This window comes from Cystoisospora suis (assembly GCF_002600585.1).
Source record: "Cystoisospora suis strain Wien I chromosome Unknown contig_4749, whole genome shotgun sequence".
Classification (NCBI taxonomy): domain Eukaryota; phylum Apicomplexa; class Conoidasida; order Eucoccidiorida; family Sarcocystidae; genus Cystoisospora; species Cystoisospora suis.
Genome location: NW_027157541.1, coordinates 1 through 18691, shown reverse-complemented (window position 1 = coordinate 18691; position 18691 = coordinate 1). Strand labels below are relative to the sequence as shown.

Here is an 18691-nt window from a genome sequence, read left to right as displayed (position 1 = left end):
TTGTCGTTTCCGGCCAGCCTTCTGCTCGTGGCCTCCCCCTTGCCAGCCGGTCGCAGTTGGACATGACTTGCCCCGGACAATGCGGCCCTGCATTCCCATAACTTGAAAGCCGCAAAGAGTAAACCGACAGCAGCAGCGAAGATGGTCACGGCCTTCAAAGTCTTTGTACGTTGCGCTGACCGAGACACCCTGGAAGCGCTTAAGGGTACGCGGATGGTTTTCGCCTTAGTGTCTGTCTCCTCGGCGGTGTCTTCCGACGCAAGTGCCGCCTCGCGAACACCACTGGAGTTGTGCTGCGTAGCCACATCCGCCGCGGAAACACGCAGGACTACAGCGTTCTCCGTCTGAGGAGTTAAGTGCAGCTGGATCGATCCCCAGAACGCTGCAATGAGGAAAAAAACGCAGGCTGGAGTGTCCATCTTGGCGGGAAGATAAAAGTGGAGTAAGAAGCCTGCACGCTGAGTCGGCGCGTTTGAAAAAGTTTGATGTGGTCCGGCATCCCCGCCGCTGCCGGTCCTGCGCGGAACCTGCCCCTCCGGGCCTGATGCGGGGGGCTCGGGGGTAGCGGCGGACGCGGGACGCATGCCGGATGAGAAACAAGGGGGGGGGACAGAGCCTACATACCGACCGTGGTTGCAGGAGGCACGCCGGCATATTCACCGTGAGACTGCCTATTCCGTAACTGGTAGTCCAGACTTTGGTGGGCAGTGGGGGAAAAAACAGCGTCACCCGAATGTGGCTCAGTCACTCATTTCATCGGCAACGCACTGCGTTACTGGGAGCCGTACGGCTCCATCCAACAGCGACAGCTCAAACTTGCTTTTCCCCTTCAAGGTTCATCGCTCGTCCAAGGTAGCGGTGCGCGGGCAAACGCAATTTGGCTTCTCGGTGGCTGTCAGAAACCCCATTCAGTGTTGGTGACGCGTTGCCTTTTTCTCAGCAGTATGTTGTGCTGTCTATTTTTGTGGTGAAGTAGTCGTCTTCACATGTTCGCCCCGTGTTACCCTGGAGTGTCCCCTAAGCACATGCCGCAGATTCTCCCGCAAAGGTGAAGACTAGCTGCACGCACAGCGCGCTGTAGGTACTGGGGAGAAACGAGTTTTTTTTTTACGCTGGTGTGAAACTCCCTCCGTCTGTGCGTGAGAGTGAGAACTAGATTATGTTCTGAGGTCGCCTCGGTTGCAAGTTACCATAGGCTGACGGTTCACCTCTTTTACACCTCCTTTCCATCTGTAGGTATTTTTTTTTCCAAAGGCCAGTGGTGAGCAAAAGAATTTCCAAGCTACGGTTGATCCGTCTCTCGCAAAGCTGTGTGCGAAGAAGGCGTAGACCGCCCGTGCGTGCTCTCTCTCAATCCTTACGGTCTCCCGTTGTGCGCTGCTCGGGAGAAAAATGCGTCTTCTGAACCTTGCGCTGTGCTGCTAAAGTAGCCAGAGAAGTTTTGGAGTTCATCTCGGTGCTCCGTCGACTGACCGTCATGGGGGGAATCCAAGCCACCGAGAGGCTCACTGCTCGCGTGCCGGCGTGCGCGCACTGTGGATTAGCAGGTACCGATGGAATAGCCCAACGCGGCGCTCAGCTTTTTCCGGGTTCCTTCTCGTCATCCATTTTCACGCTTCCAAAGCTGCTCCTGTTTGAGCATTCGTCCGGGCAAGCCCAAGTTTTTTTGAACCCGTGCCGCGGTGAGACCAGGTATGATCGACGGACAGGGATAGGAAACCAATCAAGGAAGGGACGGTATATGTGGTCTGGTGGGGAGCCGGTGTGCGCTTCCCCGCGCTGGGCGATAACCTCTCCGTGAACAACTGTTGATAATGACTCGCTTGGCTGCAGACAATCTAGGGGGCTAGGATGCTGTCCGTGGAGTTGTAGCAGGGGAGTGTATTTGTAGACTGAGGACAGAATCACGGAGTAAACGCGAGTGCTGTACGGCACGTGCGCCAGCAGTTCTCGCAACATGTCGCTTCAGATGGGGATCGCAGCAAGAGAAGTTGGTTAGGAGTAACAACCAGCCTGTCTCCTTCTTGGTACACCCAGCTACCGCGGGTGTTTGCCGTACAGGGTCGGTGGCCCCCTTGGTAGCGTGCCCTTCTTGCGTTGGCATACTGACTGCTTTCGTCGGTGACGGGGAAGTTAATTTGGGAGGTTCTTCTGTACGGATGTCTCCGGGCAGCGCTGGACGGAGCAGCAAGGGTTTTTGTTAGTGTTGGAAGCAGCATTAGGAGCGACGTGAGTCCAGAGGGTTGTCTTTTTCTCTATACAGTGCGCACGACTGCAAGGTCCCCTCTTCATTTTCCCCCAAGAGCTTCAGAAGTCACGTCTTGTCCTCGTACTCCGTGGGTTGGACTGGCGAGCGGCATCCTATGCAAGCGTTGGCTGCCTTTCAGGAGGAAGAGTTCTACCGTCGAGTCAAGAGACATCTGTTTTCCGGTGTCTCAACATCCACGACTGACGATGCAGATGGTCGACAAAGGGAGACGGCTGGCAGTGAGAGCTCTCGAGTGTCTTCGACTTCTGTCCAGAATGAGAGAGGATGTTCGGACAGACCTGTTTGCCAGAACTGCGGAGCGATATCTAAGCAGAAATTTCCAATCCTTTGCGAGGTGAGGCGCCTTCGTTCTCTTCACTGCATGCCAATAACGATTGACAGGTAACTGGGATGACCGGGATAAGAGTGCGCTTGGACAACATTTTTATTGCCGCCATTTAGACATACCATGAAGCTTCCTGACAAGAAACAGGAAAGAAGCGAATAGTCAACCGGATTCTCGGCACGCACCTGAAACGAGCTTGGGGACATGGTCGGCTGGGTGATCTAGAAGTTGTCCGTCTTCTGAAAATGCTTTTGGGCGCGATCACAGCTGGAGACGCGACATACCGTGTGCTGGCCCGTTTGCTCTGTGGTGAGGGAGAAAGCGCGCCGGGATCCCAGACGGCCAATGCCTGTTTGCGTTGTGACTCGTGCGTGTCTTGGAGGGCGCTCAGAGCCTACTGTGCGCGTACATGGGGCTCTTGATTCTTTCATTTTTACCGACATTCTCAGTCGGTGCAGGGTTATGAGGGAAATCCACTACATCAGGTTTCTCGTACATGTGGTCAGTTTGTCGTGTTCGTGACAACGCTTCCGCCGGGAAGCATTCGTGACGGGGGGTCAGGAAAAAGTTCACAGTTGCTGCGGGAAATACTCGACATTCTGCGTTACCATCCGCGACCATTCATGTATCTCGGAAGAACCAACTCCCCGATGTCGCTTGATTGATGCAGGACTGCCACACCATCATGAAGCCGCGATATAGCGATGCGGGCAGGAACGAGCTCTCCTATTTCGACCTCCTGCAGATGTATGTTTCTGGCCTGTCCCCACTTCGTTCCGTCTGTTGTGCCTCGAGTGTCTGCAGTCTTCCATGGAAGTTCTGGCTCGGAAAACGTAGCGGTCAAATCAGCCTGTAGATGAAGTGCAGTTTCTTTCCCTCACCGTTCGTGGGTCTGGAGCGCATAGATGCTGTTTTTTCACGCCAAAAGTTGTGATGTCCGCAAACTTCTCGCGACTCTTCCTTCGGTGGGATGCCCCCCGTGCTCGCTAGCCTGGTACCGTTATACATTCAGAAGAGGAGTGGCGGGGCCGGGGTCGTCCCGGAGTCCAAATGCAGCTGAGATCCATCTATCGGGCAAGGATCAAGTATACCGGTGGGTGTGTGTTCGGTTTTTAGTTCTTGCCATACTCTTTGTGGTTGCCAAGCTCAGCGGTCCGTTGTGGCTCGGGAGAGCTTTTCGCCGACAGCTGTGAACTAGGATCCTCCTCACCGCACTATCCCAATTATTACTCTCGTGCAGCTGCGCTACATATCCACCCTCAACGCGACGGACCTTTGTGTTGTTGACATACAGCCGTCCCGATTTTGATGTGGACCTGCGGGTGCTGGACGCTAAGTACAAGCAGCTGGAGAAGCGGCTTCATCCAGACAGGCATGTGCATGCGCCGGAGGTGGGGTTACCTCGCGGGATTGTCACGGCTGCAGAGCCCCAATTGGTGCTCTGGGGGCATTGTTTGGAATGCTTCCTCTTGTTAGCCTGTGGTAGTGAGTCATGCTTCTCTTCTTTCAGTACTCACTCCTCCACTCTTAGTTATTCTATACGAGAACATATCTGTCTCTCTGTGAATTTGTGCGTGGGGTCGCAGGCGTGGTTCCATCTTTATCTGATCGTCTGTTTTACCGGAGCTATGACTCTCGTTCCCAGAATCTCCGGCTAGACTGAGGTGTGTTGGAGGCCGAGCCAGTCCGTTAATCCGTTCTGTCACTCGTTTCCTTTCTTTTTCATTTGTGATGCCTTGCATGCGGGGGGCTGTAGTCTGCACTACGCGCGACAGGCTCTTGGCGATGGGGCCGGGGGTATACCTGCAGTCCCGCGCACGAGGTCTGCGACTGATCGAATCGCCGGGCGTCCCTGACGCGGCCGCTTCCTTATTGGACATACCGACCTAAGCTGAAAAACCGGCTGTGCATTTGTTGTACCGGGGCAGGCTGAAACTGTCGCCTGTGGTTTGAGCTGGATTTGAACGCAGGAAGCGTGGGGAGACATCTTAAGATCAGATTCGTATTGCTGAACGTAATTATCTGAAGTTGCCCTTGACATTGGTGCATTGCTGTCCGCGAGACCGAGTCTATGGTACGTGCAAGTTGCGTTAGTCTGTCCTTTTTGCTGCTTCTGCTTTTGACTTCCGAACAGGAGATGCACGAGTATCGCGACAAGCACAGGCAGCAGATCGTGGAAGCCGTGAACACGCTCAGGTGCCCAGCGAAGCGGGCGAGGCACCTCCTGGAGTGTCATGAAGGGCACCCCTGTGTAGGTCACTCGGATGTGGACTATTTGAATGACATAAGAAGATACCTCGAGTCAACCCGTGTCGCGAGTGCGGATCAGTGATAGTCACTGCTGCTGACCCTGGTGTGCATATGGAGTCTTTCTGATTTCCTTTCGAGAAGCGTGATGTCTTCGCAGTTTTCATGGGCAAATTCAAACAGGTAAAGTCTGGGTCTTGGTAGGTGCAAGATAGAAACTAATACAGTTCCTTCTTTCTAGCCGGGGAAAGGGTGTTTATCGCAAGGTTGTTTGAGAAAAGGAACATGTACACGTAGGCACTGTGGTGGATTGTGTATCTGTACGACCCGTGACCGGTCTGCCGCATATTAACCGCCTGCATTCGCCATACCCACGTTGCTAACCTAGCAGAGACAAGAGAACGCAGGACTACATTAGCCTCGCATACGTGAATGGTTGGAGTATTGGAGGTTTCACAAAGCACGGGAACGGATGTATGTCTCCTCTTGGAATGCAGGGGTGGCAAATGAACTTTCATCCGGAGGCAAGCGCGTTCGATAGCCAATCCGTCTGAAGACTCCGTGAATGCTGATGTTTTTAGTTTAACCAAAGAAGGTCTTTCGGTTTCTCTTCTGGTTTAGGGTGTCGTCGTGAGTAGTGAACGACTGTGAGACATGAACAAGGAACGTCGCAGCGGTAAATGTATCGGATTTCTCTTATTTTCGCCTCCTCTGTGTCAGGACGAAGTCGAAACCGACAGGGTCACGGATATGGATCTGCTCACGGAGGTTTTGGAGGTGCGTGGTCTCCACGTTACTTGTGCACTAACGCCACTCCTCCCCCAGTGCTTTCACGCTTTATGCGAACAGTGCCGGCCTCTTTAATCACGTCAATCTTCACGACATCGGCACGCTTGGGACGGCGTAGGTGCGCTTGGAGGAACTCGGCCGCTCCTCTGACTCCGGTCCAATATGTTTCGACTAGCAACTTCAACCAGGCTGCGCAGACTGTGTGCCGCACTCATCCAGTAGCAGGTGCATCTACGACGGGCCCATCAGCTTGCACTCGTCTGGTTTCTTGCCATGCTTCTTAGCTCAATGAGCTGTTGGAGGCGGTGGAGACGCGCGAGCAGCTCGAAGGTTTTTCCAAGTGAGTTGTGTTTCCCCCCCCCCATTCTTTCGCGAGAAATGGCCACCGGTGCTGCTCTGAGTAATGCCCGCCTGCGCGTCGCCACTAGCTTTCGCTTCGTTGACAACGAGCCTAGCACTGCCTCCGAGGCTCGGACTTCAGTGTCGCTATAGCGGTAGTAGCCAGCAGCGGTGATAGCCAGCGTAACTCAGTCATGTTAAACGGAGTGCCACTTGCAAGGGCTTCTGTCTTGGTTCTGTTTCGTCGACACAGGCGCGTGAGCGGTATTCTCAAGGCGGACGAAGAGGCGCTGAGAACGAGATTCAGCGAAAGGGTATGTGGTCCAGGAACAAGTCTCTGTCACGAAGTAAACTCTGCCGCAGCCAAGACATTTTGTACACGGGCTTCCGCTTGCACGGGATGCTTACAGCTGATGGTCGGCAGCCGTTGGGCGGAAGTGACTGAAACTTTCACAGAAGCACCTGATAGTCGGCTCTGTTAGTCCCGTGACACTTCGGGACTTGTTTGAGGCTTGAGTGGAGAAGCCGAGCCGGCGTGGTAGTCTGGATGTGCATTCATTTAGAGCGTGTGTACCGTGCGCCTCAGAACTTCGACGAAGTTTCCAAGCTCGTACAGCGGTACCGCATGCACGCGCAACTGAAGAACCGCATCAAGAACTGGGAGCCGCGACCAGGTGCACAACCCACAGCGAAGTAACCTGTAGCAGGACCAAGTTACTCCCGCCCTAGCGGGAGGTCGAAACGCCTCTTTTTGTCGGTCTGTGGAACAGACAGCCGAGTTTTCTTCAGCTTCGTTCCGTGTCTGAAACCTCCCCCCGGTTAGGCATTGCCGTGCCGGAAGAACTTCTGAAACTGTATAATGCGTACCTTTGACATGACAGTTGAGCCGGTAGGGGTGGGCGCCGGACAAGAGACAGCGACTAGAACGGTGAGATCACTTCGAACGCAGTGCGTCAAGGACAAAGCGACCGAAAGTTTCTTGCCCAGATCGCATGTGAGCACGACTGTCATCCCACTGAACAGCAGCCGCGCCACCACTGGCTCTTCCGTTCCGGTTGTACGGCGCTCCGCGCACCCCTTTACCCCGATGTGAAAAAGTGCGTCGCATTCGAGTAGCTGCCGCTGAGCCGGCCTGTTGTCGTACTTAGGGCTCTCACCCTACACGGTGACACACAACTAAATCACAACTGTCCAGCACACTGTTCTCAACCTCGCCTTGTGCAAGAGACTGGCTTCGCTGTATAATCACCAGACACGGGTTATTGTCGACGTTGCGGCGCCCACTATCGGACCGTTCTTACCAATTAATACTGCGGCTCCTGGGGCTGAAGCACCACCTGCGCTCGGGACACGACTGTACTCGACGTCTGTTGTCCCGTTCGATACCAGGAAGTGGTCTACACAACCCGTACGACAACACGAGAAAACCCCCATCTGTCTTGGAGCGCTAACCCATTCGATCGGTCGATCATTCACCAAGGAGGACCAGTGTAGGCGCAGCTGTTGATTGCACCACGCGAACACCCCCCGCACTCGATAACGGCCGGCATCGCGAAAATCAGTTTTCGGGAAGTACCCACTAAACGCAAGAGAAGCCAAATACTCTAACCGGCAGGGAAATCGTAGTACCTTTGCCGCTGCTTTTCCTCAAAATAATTCCCTCTCTGGGCCCACGAGTCGGAAAAAGCCGAGAACGTCCCACTACAGCAACGCGTGTCGCACTAGAGGTGGGCCAGAGAGAAGTACCGTGTCCTCGTGGTCTTGCACCCTGGCAGACTAGTACGACTCTTGACGTCGCCTACGACGCCAGTCAACAAGTTGGGCTCCCAGGGGGCTTCTCGGAGGTATACTCAAGTCAGCTGGACACTATGGAACGGCACAAGCCTGACAAACAGTTACAGCACTTGCGCTGCCACAAAAGAATATGCTCCTGGACACTTTCTGAGTACCCAAACCTGTACAGCAACAAGAAAATTGAGTCGCTGTACACCAGGCCAATTTTTGTATCAAAGACTCTATACAAACGGGAAATTGACCTGCAACCAAAATAAAAAATTTCCATACCATAAACTCTGTCCCAGCCCCAGCTTCGTCATAGAACAAACGCTGCCACTACCTGGTGGCCCACGCGTGAAAAAGCAGGCCGGCTCTCCAGCAACCACGAGGCCATAACGCACTCTGACTCGCGGCCAAAAAGAAGACCGGTGCCGGCTAGTTTTCACTCCAGACGCTCCGAAGCAATGCTAGGCTACAACATCACACGCACGGTGGAAGCAGTGGTCCACAACTCCCCGAAGCTAGTCGTCGTTGACATGTTTCTCCTTCTCTTGAAGGTACTTCTCATATGTCGTTTCAATAGCCCGGGCCCTGCTGGCTTCTTGAAGCTGCCTGCTGTTATTCGGGTGCCTATGAGGGACCTCCTGAAAACGGTCATTCGGGTGCTTTGAGACCGGCCTAAAAACAGACACACAACCGAAGACCCCCGACAGTCAAGATAGCTTCGAGAATCCCACATTGAGTCATGAACAGTCAAAAAATCTGTCACGAGCAAACGCCCCGACGACAATACGCGAAAACCAGATCTCGGCACGCGGTGTTACCATCGGTAGAAAGTCCCCCAAGCGTGACGTGTATGTACTGCAGAGTTAAGAAAGAACTACGAGAGTGTTTCCCAACTACTGATGCTTGTATTCATCAGCTGGAATGCTATGCTGAGGGTGAACGGTGAACCAAAGTGAACACTAAAACATTCCGGGTCCGGAGAACGAGCCGACACTGACTGGCGCTGTCCCATGCCTATGCGGCCAAAGTCTATCCTGGGAGGTACTGTACCATGACCAGTCGGAGTGTGAGGCCACGGTCAACCCTGGGAGAAACGGCATACAGAAAACGTGGCACATTTTCCCGGCACCGCAAAAACACCGGTGACTGCACAGGCAAAAACCGCTGCACTCACCACTTGTCACGTGCCGCTCCAGGTTCGTGCACGCCTCCTTTCTCCATTTGAACGTCAGTCGGGTACGAGAACAGTTTCTTGTGCAGTTCGAAGTCCCGAGAGATTTATTCAAAAAACTCTGAGCGCTACAAGACGTTCGGGATGTTGAAATTGAAAAAAGAGATTTGGCGATAAAATACGGCACAACTCAACTTCTGATTACGGCCGGCCTGACTTGAGCTGCTTCCAAGCTGGGCCCGCAGCCGGGGTGGCCAATCTGCCAGCGTCACACGTCTCAGCGCCTCAGGCGAAAGCGCCCCGCCGGTCCGCGAACCGTGGCTGGCACAGACGCAGGCGATCAATGGCGACTGTTGTGGCATGCGACGCTTGAGCATAAGACTGTGAGTCCCGGAACAAAAAGAAGACGTAGTATGGCCAGCCGGGTCTTCGTGAACAGAGTGCGGAGGCAACGGTCTGCCCTGGATGACGTTTCTGAAGCCCTTCACGGGAGACTAGTGGATTTACTGAAGGTCGGTCTACAACCACTACGGCTGCCCTGCTGGCTTTTTGGAGCAGAGGTACCAGAGTACTGTCAGAAGACGCGAGGGGCCTCGCGCAGTGTCTCCGGTGAAACCATAAAAAAGAGGCCGTATCTCCGCGCTAGTTGCTGAGCTCCGACGGCGCAGTTGGCCCACCCGAAGGCCAGGGCCCTTGCACCTTCGTCGGGTTCGTAGTCATGTATGTGACTCAGTAAGGAGGGCCTGCCGACTTTCGATCGGGAGGAGGAGATAGCTCTTGAACACGAGGCTGTTTCGGCGCTCGGATGCAGAATTGCTTCCACAGATCGTCAAACGGCTGCGACCGGCGAGGTGGCACTTGCTACTGAATGAGCGATCGAGAAACCTTGGCACACCGTCAATGTCGTACCATTCGATACATCCGAATACACGCTGTCCTAGAGCGCCGAGATAAGCAAGTGAGCGGTGCAGCCACCTTCAGTCGCCCGTTGAAAAGCCGCTGCCAGCTTCCGCTCTCCAAGGGCTATCCACTCCGCAGAAGGCTGATAGACCCGTCGCCATGGCGAAGGGGGCCTCCTGCCAGAGTCCTCGGGCGCGTCCTTGGTGAACTACTCTCCCAGGGGTTCGTTGCGTCGCGCGAACACAGCTGTAGCTGGATCCAGCCGTGAGTAGCGTAGCGCTGAGAGCAGCGTTCTCTTCGCGCACTGTTACCTCTTACCCACGGGGTGCATTCTCTGCACTGAGCTGAAGGAAGCATCCAGACTGTAGCAGCACCAACTAGAGAATCAGATTTCGGTCCCGCAAATTCGATATCTCCAAGCATCCAAGCACGGCGTGACATCTTCTGAGACTGATAGGGTTCGGTAAGTTTCTATGTGCTTTTGCGTGGTGCCGGCGCGACACCCACCTTAAGGTTCACAAGCTTCAGCGACACCACTCGCGTGTATTGCGTTTCTCTGCCAAGATGAGTACGATGGTAACTTTTGGTGTCCTGTTCTCTGTGGATGATTCCTCTCTATCTCAGGAATGGGGCAGTCACAAACCAAAAACGTGAATCCGGCGTCCGTACGGTGAGGAACTGCAGCACTGTGCAGCACTGTTCAACAGAGTCTACAGTTTATAGGCAATTGACCAGTTTACACTGCTATCTCTTCACTTGGTACGATTGAGAAAAGACTGATGCCTGTAGAGCAACGGCTGCGGTTACAGAGTTGCCGCGAGCGCCTGCTGCCGTATGTTGCTCGGATTGGAGTGGAGGACTGCGGCGTGCGTAGTGAGCGACTTTGGAATCTGAACCACGTGTCCCATATACCATCGTTTCATATTAATTGGGCTCGCTGGAGACGTGCCCTTCTTCTGCGCCGCCTTTCCGCGCGTAAAAGCAGGGTGCAGCATCTCCTTTCTCTTCGGACCTCCGCGAGGCGGGTATGGGGGGGACATATCCTGGTCTGACTGGTTATGCGCACACTGCGGATCTCTTTGCTTACCATTTCAGGACCCAGTCTGGGATAGCAGACTTAACCGGCGGCGATCGGGTCCAACACAGAGCAGAGCCGCAGACAGCTGACTCTAACTTGTCGGGGAAAGGTTTCTCGTCAGTGGAAAGGAGGCACGAACGGCAGGGGATGAAAGACTGATGGAGCGGCGGGGAATGTGGACTTCGCGGCACGGTTACCCCTGTTGTCCCCTGTTCTGCTCTCCGCATGCCCGACTTATTCATCGGATGTATCACTATAGGAGGATGGAAAAGAAGGCGCGTAGGAGACTGTCGAGGGGAGAGGCATGCTGAGCGTCTTGGGTTTTTCTCTGGCAAAGAGGTATTGTATTGGCTGCTTAAACTGATGCAGGCTCAGTCCTCTCTCGCAGACGGTGAGAGACTGCCTAGTGATGTCTGGGGGACAGAAGGCCTGTGAGAAAGTGTACGGAAGGCGACATGCTGAGTGCGGTCTTCGGAGCATTTTGTCCGCGGAGGACAGACTCTTGCAGGGAGTGTGTGCCGTTTTCGCTCGCTCATCAGCAGTAGATCCTGCTGACCGTGTCGCGGTTTACTTTGATGACGGAGACTACTGCGTAGAATCTGAACTGTTTTTTTCCTGGCTGATGTGTAGGCACCTGGGCATAACTTCTACGGAAACGCGGCGCGTCACGGTTAGGAGAACGTACTTACAACAACGATTGTCCCTGCCACAACGCACCCAAGTGTACAACTCTAGACCAGAACACCGACGGGGTCGCGGCGATCATTAGTGCACCTCGTTAAAGGACAGCCAGGGTTTTCACAAAAGGACAACTGTTTGACACCCAGTACGGCACCATTTTCCTGGAACTGTACTGCGGTGTTTCTTCTAGTGGGCCGTGGCCCGCATACACGCCTAGTTGTGATGCAGCTATTGGTCTGCCCATTCCAACCGGCGGGTGTAACAGGTTAGGTATCATTTTCAGTTCATATTCTCGGGTTATAGCAGCGCCTTCATGCCGACGAGTACCTCACTGTTGGACAATATCCAGCTAAGAACGACAGGTCACCGTAAGATGGAATGCGTGACCTGGCTTAGAAACCGTACTGCTACGGCTTGCTCCTTCTGTGGAAGACATTGACGGCTGCTCGAGGCAGTAATTCTGAAACTTATTGCAGCACGGAAATCAGGTTCTTTTTTCGTGCAGGCATGCTGATGACGGAAGGTTGAGATGAAGTAGCGATCACCGTTTCCGAGGAGCGGTTTTAAGGGTATGCTGTAGTGGTGTGAGTGAACGATTTGCCGGCTGTCAGATGCACGGTCGGGGTGAGCACTTCGCTTGTACCTCTTCGGATTCAGTGCTCGGTACGGTAATTTGCCCACCCACTTCGCTCTTCTGACTCTTACAAGTAATCTCTACGAGAAAGACAACAGCCGTCTAGGCAAGAGACAGGCCGGGGTCGTGCTGACTTTTCCAGCCTCACCCGGAAGAAACAGCTTATTCCGTTTGACCCTGGCCCTGGCGTCCCGATCATTGTTTCTCAAGCGCTTCTCAAATCATACATCTGATAGGTCGGCCTACTTTGTTCACGTACAGGGCCTGCCCTGCAGAGAAACGACGGTCGATGGCGCGGCACAGCTATACCTCGCTGTCTGGTCAGTGAATGAGGCGTCCCCACGGGGACGGGTCATTCACTGACATCGACCCCTTTTCCCCATTTTGTCTCAGCAGTGTCCGCACCATTCGGTCTCAACAGCTTGTGGTGCAAGTTCCCCGGATTTCTGGTAATCGCTTGCCTGGAGGCCACTGCGGTCAGCCGGACAGCTTCGATTGACATTCGTGGCAAATGGAGGGCATCCTAACAGGATACTGTGCAAGCCTGCGCATGCACTTCGATGTAGCTTCCCCTGTTCACGAATCTGTGCCGAGAGCGTACTTTTCTCTCCTTACTTTCCACACTGATTGCCTAGACCGCCTGCGGACACACTCAGCTTCGTGCATCTCATCGTGAGACTCGTAGTGCGGGGATTCATTTCATGGTGGGCACAGAGAACGGCGTTCTCAACGAACATCGTCCCCGTGACCCGCCGCTGCACACGGCATCATTGCCGTTCTCAGCGCTGCACGGATGCTCTCCGCTTCGACCGCAGCACTCTGGCTAGGTCGCCACCCCTTCCGCTGTTGTTTCGGAGTACCTGTCCGTCTTGCAAGGGTGACAGCCGAGGTCCGCCGTGCCTGTCGTTTACGACACAGAGCCGCCAGTGTCAGGGGCTCACCGCATCCCACCTTGGAAGGCGTTGTTCTCTTCTCACTAGTCTCAGCTGATAGTGTGACGAGACCACGTTGTGCTCACGCAGGAAAGTGTTGTCCGTGTTTTCGAAAGCCTACTTCCTTTCACCCTGGAACCCCATTATACGTTCAGGACTACTTAGGGGAAGCAGGGATCCTGCCTTTTCGGGAGCAGCTGCTTTTCCTGATATGGAAGACACTCCACCGCAGTCCGAGTAGCCTCTTCGTTGGGTAGTTCTTTCCCAGTGTTTCTGCCCTTTCCCAGGTTGCCAAGGGTTCCGCCGCCCCATGAAGAGGACGCGCCCCGTGGCTGCTGCCGCAGCAGAGTCCTCCTGGCCTGCGTCGTCTCATGGCAGCCCCAATACGAAATCAGATTCTCTGGACTCTGGAGTAGGTAGCGAGCACATTAGGCACAGCAGACTATCGCCACCGGGGGATATCAGCCCTCTTACGTCATGCTCCAAGGCCGATTCGGATTCGGATTTTGCCTTCTCAGAAGAGCAGAGGGACAAACGGCTGGCAAGGTACTCTGCCCGCGGCGCCGTCTGCCGGCCAGACGAGGATCAGGAAACTAGCAGCTCTCGGAGTGTACGTACTCCTCGGTCCGGGGCAGGACAGACACGAGGTACGCTCCCCGATGTTCCTTTCCCAGACGGGGGAAGTGGAGGTGAGCGCCTCTCTTCAGATACACGCCGAGTTACATCCGGGTCGCCGCACCCAGGAGATACGTCTACGGATGAAAGCTCAGTGGGGTATCGGCCTAGAGCTCGGCTCCAGGGTGGAGGGAGAGGGGTAGCGTCTGCAATGGCTACTTCTTCTGGTAGACGAGAAGGGGAAAAAATGCGATGGGCGGGACCAGAAGACGCGGAAGGCAGCAGCAACAGCAGGACAAGTGACACAAGCAGCATTCGAGAGGGCGACTGTTCTTCCGTGAAGAGTACGACAAAGCGCCAACCATTACTTCCTGGTCCCAGAGGCGCTTCGATATCTCGTGACCCAGTCACAGATGCAGAGGGTGGCCGCCGTGGCTCCCGTCCCAGCAAGCAAGAAGAGGGAGCGCATCCAATGGACCCAGCAGGTTTGCAGCTTGCAATATCACAAGAATCTGGGAACCGCCGTAACGGCTCGAACTCCGCTTTCAACCAGGGCGAAGACCCGGCGAATAGAAATCCTCGCTTTCTGCCGCCGTCTCAATTTGGCATTGAGGCTGTTTTCCAAAACGGCGCGAAGGAAGGACGTTTACGTCTCCGATGGATTGTTCTAGAGAACTTTAAGAGCTACCGAGGAACTCATGTAGTTGGTCCCCTGACAAATTCTGTCGGGATTGTCGGACCTAATGGAGCAGGTGAGGGCAAGGGAAGGCGAAAGAAACAATAGAGATTCTTCAAAATGCTTTCCTGTTATCAGTTGTCAACTTGCCTGTCAAGTGCGCCGCCGTCTCGGTGGTGGTCTAAGTCGTTCTGCTCTAGCTGGTACGTCTTGGCAGAGGAGTCTCTCGGGGCGGGGGACCTCAACATAGGGGCGCGACTTACCTGTAGTTGTCCATAGCCCTTCAGAAAGTCAAGTTACCGTGCAGTTGGTTTGAAGGATGGTATCGACTGCCGAATCTCTGCTACAAGCGCCTCTCATACATCACGTCGGATGTCATTTGCGTCATCCTGGTCTCTCGTATCATTCTGCAAAGGTTGTCGTACTCTCTAAAGTACGGGAGGGACCTCAGTAGTATTGTTTCAGAGAGTTTATGGTTACCTAGTGCTAGCTCACTTGTCCTCCATAGCACCCTGTGACTCTTTCGTGGGGGTGACAAGAGCTCCACAGGCTGATTATGCAGATAAGTCGGCGAAATCCCCTAGTACGTATGAAGACCGAGTGCATGCTCCGAAATAAAACTGCGTAACGTATGAATGCATCTGTAGGCATCCGTCATCTGATGTTGTTTTCCACGTACTCCAAATTGATGTGCTCTTCTTGAATGTGTATTTTCTACTACGTACTGGTAACGACGGAACCCTTCTGAGTTTTACATGTAGGTTCGAAGACTAAGGAAAGTGATGCTAAAGGGACGTGAACACATCCCATTCGAATAGACTCACCTCTGGCAGGAGGGCAGAAGAAGTGTTTTTCCTTATCTATTTCATCCTTTTCAAACCACATCAGGAAAGAAGAATAAATGCAGACATCTTACGGCTGGGATGTTGGGGTTCGCAGGCAAAAGTAATTTGACAGACGCTGTCTGTTTCGCCCTGGGAGTGAACGCCAAACAGTTACGGTGTAATCGCCTGGTCGAGCTTATCAATGCAAGCGAAACATCTTCTCCTCTCGGCACAGAGAGTTCAGCAGGAGAGGATTCGAACTCCTTCAAGGAGCGTGACAAATTGTGAGGAAGTTCAAAAGGCCACAGGCTGCCTTGCGTCAGGGGCGCTTCCCCTTGAAAGGAACTCCTTAAAGGTTTCCTCGTATTTCCTCGCTTTCTTCTGTAAATACGCGTTAGGGCTTGCTCACTATCTATCTATCTTTAACCCATTTCTCTGTATATCGGAGATAGGTACGTCCGAAAGTGCAGGTAGGTATATGAAGCCAACGTGAGAAAAGAGTTGTTGGAAACAGTAGCACTCTTCTCCTAGCAAGAAAGGTGATACTCTCAAACAATGAGAGTCAAGCAGCAGTCCGTACAGTAGACATCTGTGGCGACATCCATCGCAGCCGGAGGGTCAAAGGTGGTAGGGACGGGAACGAGGAATGAGCTGTAAAGCCAGGCACATGAGTGTGACCTTTGAGAATAGGATCTTTACTGCTGTCTTCATGGTGGAGTGATTCTTGCTTCTTTACCAGGGTTAAGAAACACATGGGAGTTCCGAAGGATGTCTTCAGTACTCATCCCAGAAGCCCCAGGACAGGGTTTTTTTTATGAGGCATGTGAACCTGAATTTCTCTTCTCAATTCAACACATTGCATGTGACGCTATGCTATGGCCGTTCGTGTCAAGAATCTCTTCTTAATCACTCTCGAAGTCGGTTCTCTCTATCATTCCTAGGCTGTTTCGCTACTGCCTGCCTCAGCTTACTTATCGTTTCAACGGGGTGTGTTAGCTATCACAGGAGAAGTTGGATCGCAATTTTGCAGATGTCTGCTGGCATGTCCGTGTCTTCTGGACAGACAGGCCTCGGTAGCGTTGCACTTCTTTCGTCTTCCTGGAGCGTCTACTTCTCTCCCACCTCGGATCGCTTTCACTCGGTGTATCAATTCTACTGGGGAATCTTCGTACTTACTGGATGGCGTTGTCGTCCCTTTAGCCGAATACCGCCAGGCCCTCCGCATGCACTGCAGCTGCAGTGTACATACACTGCAGGCTATGTTAATATTTCAAGGGCACATCGATGCTTTGGCTACGAAGAATCCCCGGGGTCTGGCGGAACTTGTGGAGGAAATATCAGGAAGGTCAGTGCTAAAAATCAGATCAGGCCCATTCCCCCCGTGAACAACTTCCAGGATTCCAGCGGGTAGCAGGCGCATGCACTCCCTGTGAAGAGATATTTTGAGCTGTAGACGCGACAGAGTCAATCTCGCCATAGACAGCTGCAGGCTGAGAATGGTGGTGCGCGGACTCCTTTCAAAAATGCCACATTCCCCCCTGTACGTGTGTGTTCTTTCTTTATGAACACCCGTAGGTTCAGAGTGGAGCGTTGCCGATCAGGTTAGACTCGGATTCTATGGGATTTTCGTGGCAGGTAGGGGTATGCATGCGTTCTCATTTGAATCTGTGTCTGTTTTTGTATGCGATCGTGCCTCTCTAGGTAAGACCTGATCCATGCTTCCTAACGCTAAAATCGCAGCGTATATCTAGACAAGGACGTATCGAGTTTTTGTCGTTACTTAAACAACTGGAAAAGACCAATCTGTCTTAACAACCTGAATGTAACTTTCTGATCTCCAGTGCAGAGTTATCTGAGGCTTATGAGGAAGCAAGAGAGGCAGTGCGTGACGCCCGCGAAGAATCCCGGAAGCTCGTGTGTCGTAGAACGCATCTTGACCAAGAGTTCCGAGGCTTGAAGAAGCAAAAAGTCGAAGCAGAAAGCTATCAAAGAGAAAAACGCTTGCAGGTGGGTGAGTGTGTTTTCAGGACAGGCCATCTCACCACCGCAGTTGTTGTTTTCCATCATTTATGCATGCGTAGGAATCTCCCTACATAGATGAGAGGCCCTCAAGGTTGCATTAGCGCGCCTGTTTTTGTCTAGCTGACACGTGTTACTCTCTTCTCCTTTCCTCTCGAGTTGCTGTACAGATACATCTGTACAATTTTCCTACTGGGCAGAGACTCCTGGATTGTTCACGTGTTCCTGTTGACATTCCTCGAAGATAGGATCAAAGTAACGAAATCTCTTTCATCGCCTCGCTGTATCTAGGGGTTTAGAGAAGCTTCTCGTTAGTATCCTAACGTATGTGCTACAGTAGAACTCAGACACACCCCCTTTCTGTCTGTCTACACCGTTACAGGGCAATAAACGCCTAGCCATAGTATCCATATGCGCTCCTCCTGGGCTATGTGTACACACATCCATGAGTGAGTTGGCATACGCTTACACCATGCCATTTGTCCCATCACCGGGGGGCTCATGTAGACTCTCATGTGTAGACCCTCTAGCCATGGTGCTGTTGCTGCAGATGCGCCTATAGGCAGGCAGTAGCCTTCACAGCTGTGAGCTTTCCCAGTTGTTTTTTTGTAAGCTACACCTAGCCTTTGTTCTCATGTGAATGCGTCTGCAAATTCCCTGTGAAGAAGTGTAACACAACCCGAGTGTACATGGTCAAAGAGAGACTACCATGGCTACGATGGTAACAAAGCAGTCATACCCCTTGTTGTTTCAGGCGTTTGAGCTCTCCAGACAGCATGAAGTGCCCGAGGTGATGTGGTTTTGTCTTCATAGAAACAGGAAGAAGAAGAACTTCTTCTCTTCCGCCTCTTCACAGCAGAGACGCTCCAGGCTGGGGAGCGGGGAATCGAAGATACTGCTAAACAGAAGCAAGAGGAAGAACAGGATAAACTTCGTTCTCTTCTTGTCGAGGCTCAGACTGCAGACCGCAAGCGAGTTGAAGCTCTCTTACTTGCACAGAAGGCCAAAGATGCCCTAACGGCATCTGTACGCAAAAGCAATGAACTGGTACGGATAAGAGGGGGGGAAAGGGAGAGCTATATCTATCTATCTATGTGGATGCAGATGAGCGGAGATGCAGAAGATTTGTTTTCCCTGTGCTGTTGTTTTCTCTCAGTCTATCTGAATGGCTTGGCGTCGATGGCATGCGGATAGCCAGTCTGTTGTTAGAATTCTTCGGTCGTTTCTCTTATCACTCTATGACCAAGGTTCTCTGTAGACATCTGTGTGTTTGTGTAGAGAGATCGGAGAGAGTATAGAAAGACGATTTGATTGGATAGCTGCTCTCGCGTGCGGGCCCCCTCTCATCCAGTTAGGACAGAGCTCACCTTGCTGCCTTGTGCTTCTGCCATAGGTAATGCTGGTTCTACG

At 53.1% G+C, this 18691-nt stretch overlaps 5 protein-coding genes across 5 annotated transcripts; 3 read left to right on the top strand and 2 right to left on the bottom strand.

Moving 5' to 3' along the window:
* Positions 1-18: 18 nt before the first annotated feature.
* Positions 19-473, bottom strand: CSUI_008467 (uncharacterized protein; the record flags this gene model as incomplete). Its single annotated transcript, XM_068068600.1, has 1 exon — positions 19-473. A coding segment is annotated over exon 1 (399 nt), but the record flags the coding sequence as incomplete, so codon positions are not given.
* Positions 474-615: 142 nt separating this feature from the next.
* CSUI_008466 (fe-s protein assembly co-chaperone protein) lies at positions 616-6844 on the top strand. The gene is made up of 8 exons (XM_068068599.1): positions 616-1692; positions 2264-2603; positions 3265-3341; positions 3889-3985; positions 4729-5618; positions 5915-5970; positions 6223-6283; positions 6556-6844. The coding sequence occupies exons 1-5, from the start codon at positions 1478-1480 to the stop codon at positions 4924-4926; spliced, it is 927 nt and encodes a 308-aa protein (XP_067919426.1). The 5' UTR covers positions 616-1477; the 3' UTR covers positions 4927-5618; positions 5915-5970; positions 6223-6283; positions 6556-6844.
* A 1037-nt stretch (positions 6845-7881) lies between these two features.
* CSUI_008465 (uncharacterized protein) lies at positions 7882-9112 on the bottom strand. Its single transcript, XM_068068598.1, has 2 exons — positions 8926-9112; positions 7882-8423 (listed from the first exon to the last, which is right to left on the bottom strand). Exon 2 carries the CDS (start codon positions 8401-8403, stop codon positions 8218-8220), a length of 186 nt encoding a protein of 61 aa, XP_067919425.1. The 5' UTR covers positions 8404-8423; positions 8926-9112; the 3' UTR covers positions 7882-8217.
* Positions 9113-10386: 1274 nt separating this feature from the next.
* CSUI_008464 (uncharacterized protein) lies at positions 10387-11059 on the top strand (the record flags this gene model as incomplete). The annotated part of the gene is made up of 3 exons (XM_068068597.1): positions 10387-10390; positions 10447-10492; positions 10918-11059. The coding sequence occupies 3 exons, from the start codon at positions 10387-10389 to the stop codon at positions 11057-11059; spliced, it is 192 nt and encodes a 63-aa protein (XP_067919424.1).
* Positions 11060-12444: 1385 nt separating this feature from the next.
* CSUI_008463 (smc n terminal domain-containing protein) lies at positions 12445-18287 on the top strand. The gene is made up of 5 exons (XM_068068596.1): positions 12445-14514; positions 15378-15732; positions 16326-16607; positions 17104-17269; positions 18095-18287. Exons 1-2 carry the CDS (start codon positions 13458-13460, stop codon positions 15548-15550), a joined length of 1230 nt encoding a protein of 409 aa, XP_067919423.1. The 5' UTR covers positions 12445-13457; the 3' UTR covers positions 15551-15732; positions 16326-16607; positions 17104-17269; positions 18095-18287.
* Positions 18288-18691: the final 404 nt, after the last annotated feature.

What these genes read in the sequence shown, in the direction of transcription:
- CSUI_008466 (XM_068068599.1), top strand. Translation starts at nt 1,478, where the DNA reads ATGGGGGGAATCCAAGCCACCGAGAGGCTCACTGCTCGCGTGCCGGCG. An exon ending in AATTTCCAATCCTTTGCGAG is followed by an intron (nt 2,604 to 3,264) that starts GTGAGGCGCCTT and finishes TGATTGATGCAG; the next exon opens with GACTGCCACACCATCATGAA. An exon ending in GGCATGTGCATGCGCCGGAG is followed by an intron (nt 3,986 to 4,728) that starts GTGGGGTTACCT and finishes ACTTCCGAACAG; the next exon opens with GAGATGCACGAGTATCGCGA.
- CSUI_008465 (XM_068068598.1), bottom strand. Translation starts at nt 8,403, where the DNA reads ATGACCGTTTTCAGGAGGTCCCTCATAGGCACCCGAATAACAGCAGGC.
- CSUI_008463 (XM_068068596.1), top strand. Translation starts at nt 13,458, where the DNA reads ATGAAGAGGACGCGCCCCGTGGCTGCTGCCGCAGCAGAGTCCTCCTGG. An exon ending in TGTCGGACCTAATGGAGCAG is followed by an intron (nt 14,515 to 15,377) that starts GTGAGGGCAAGG and finishes TGGGGTTCGCAG; the next exon opens with GCAAAAGTAATTTGACAGAC.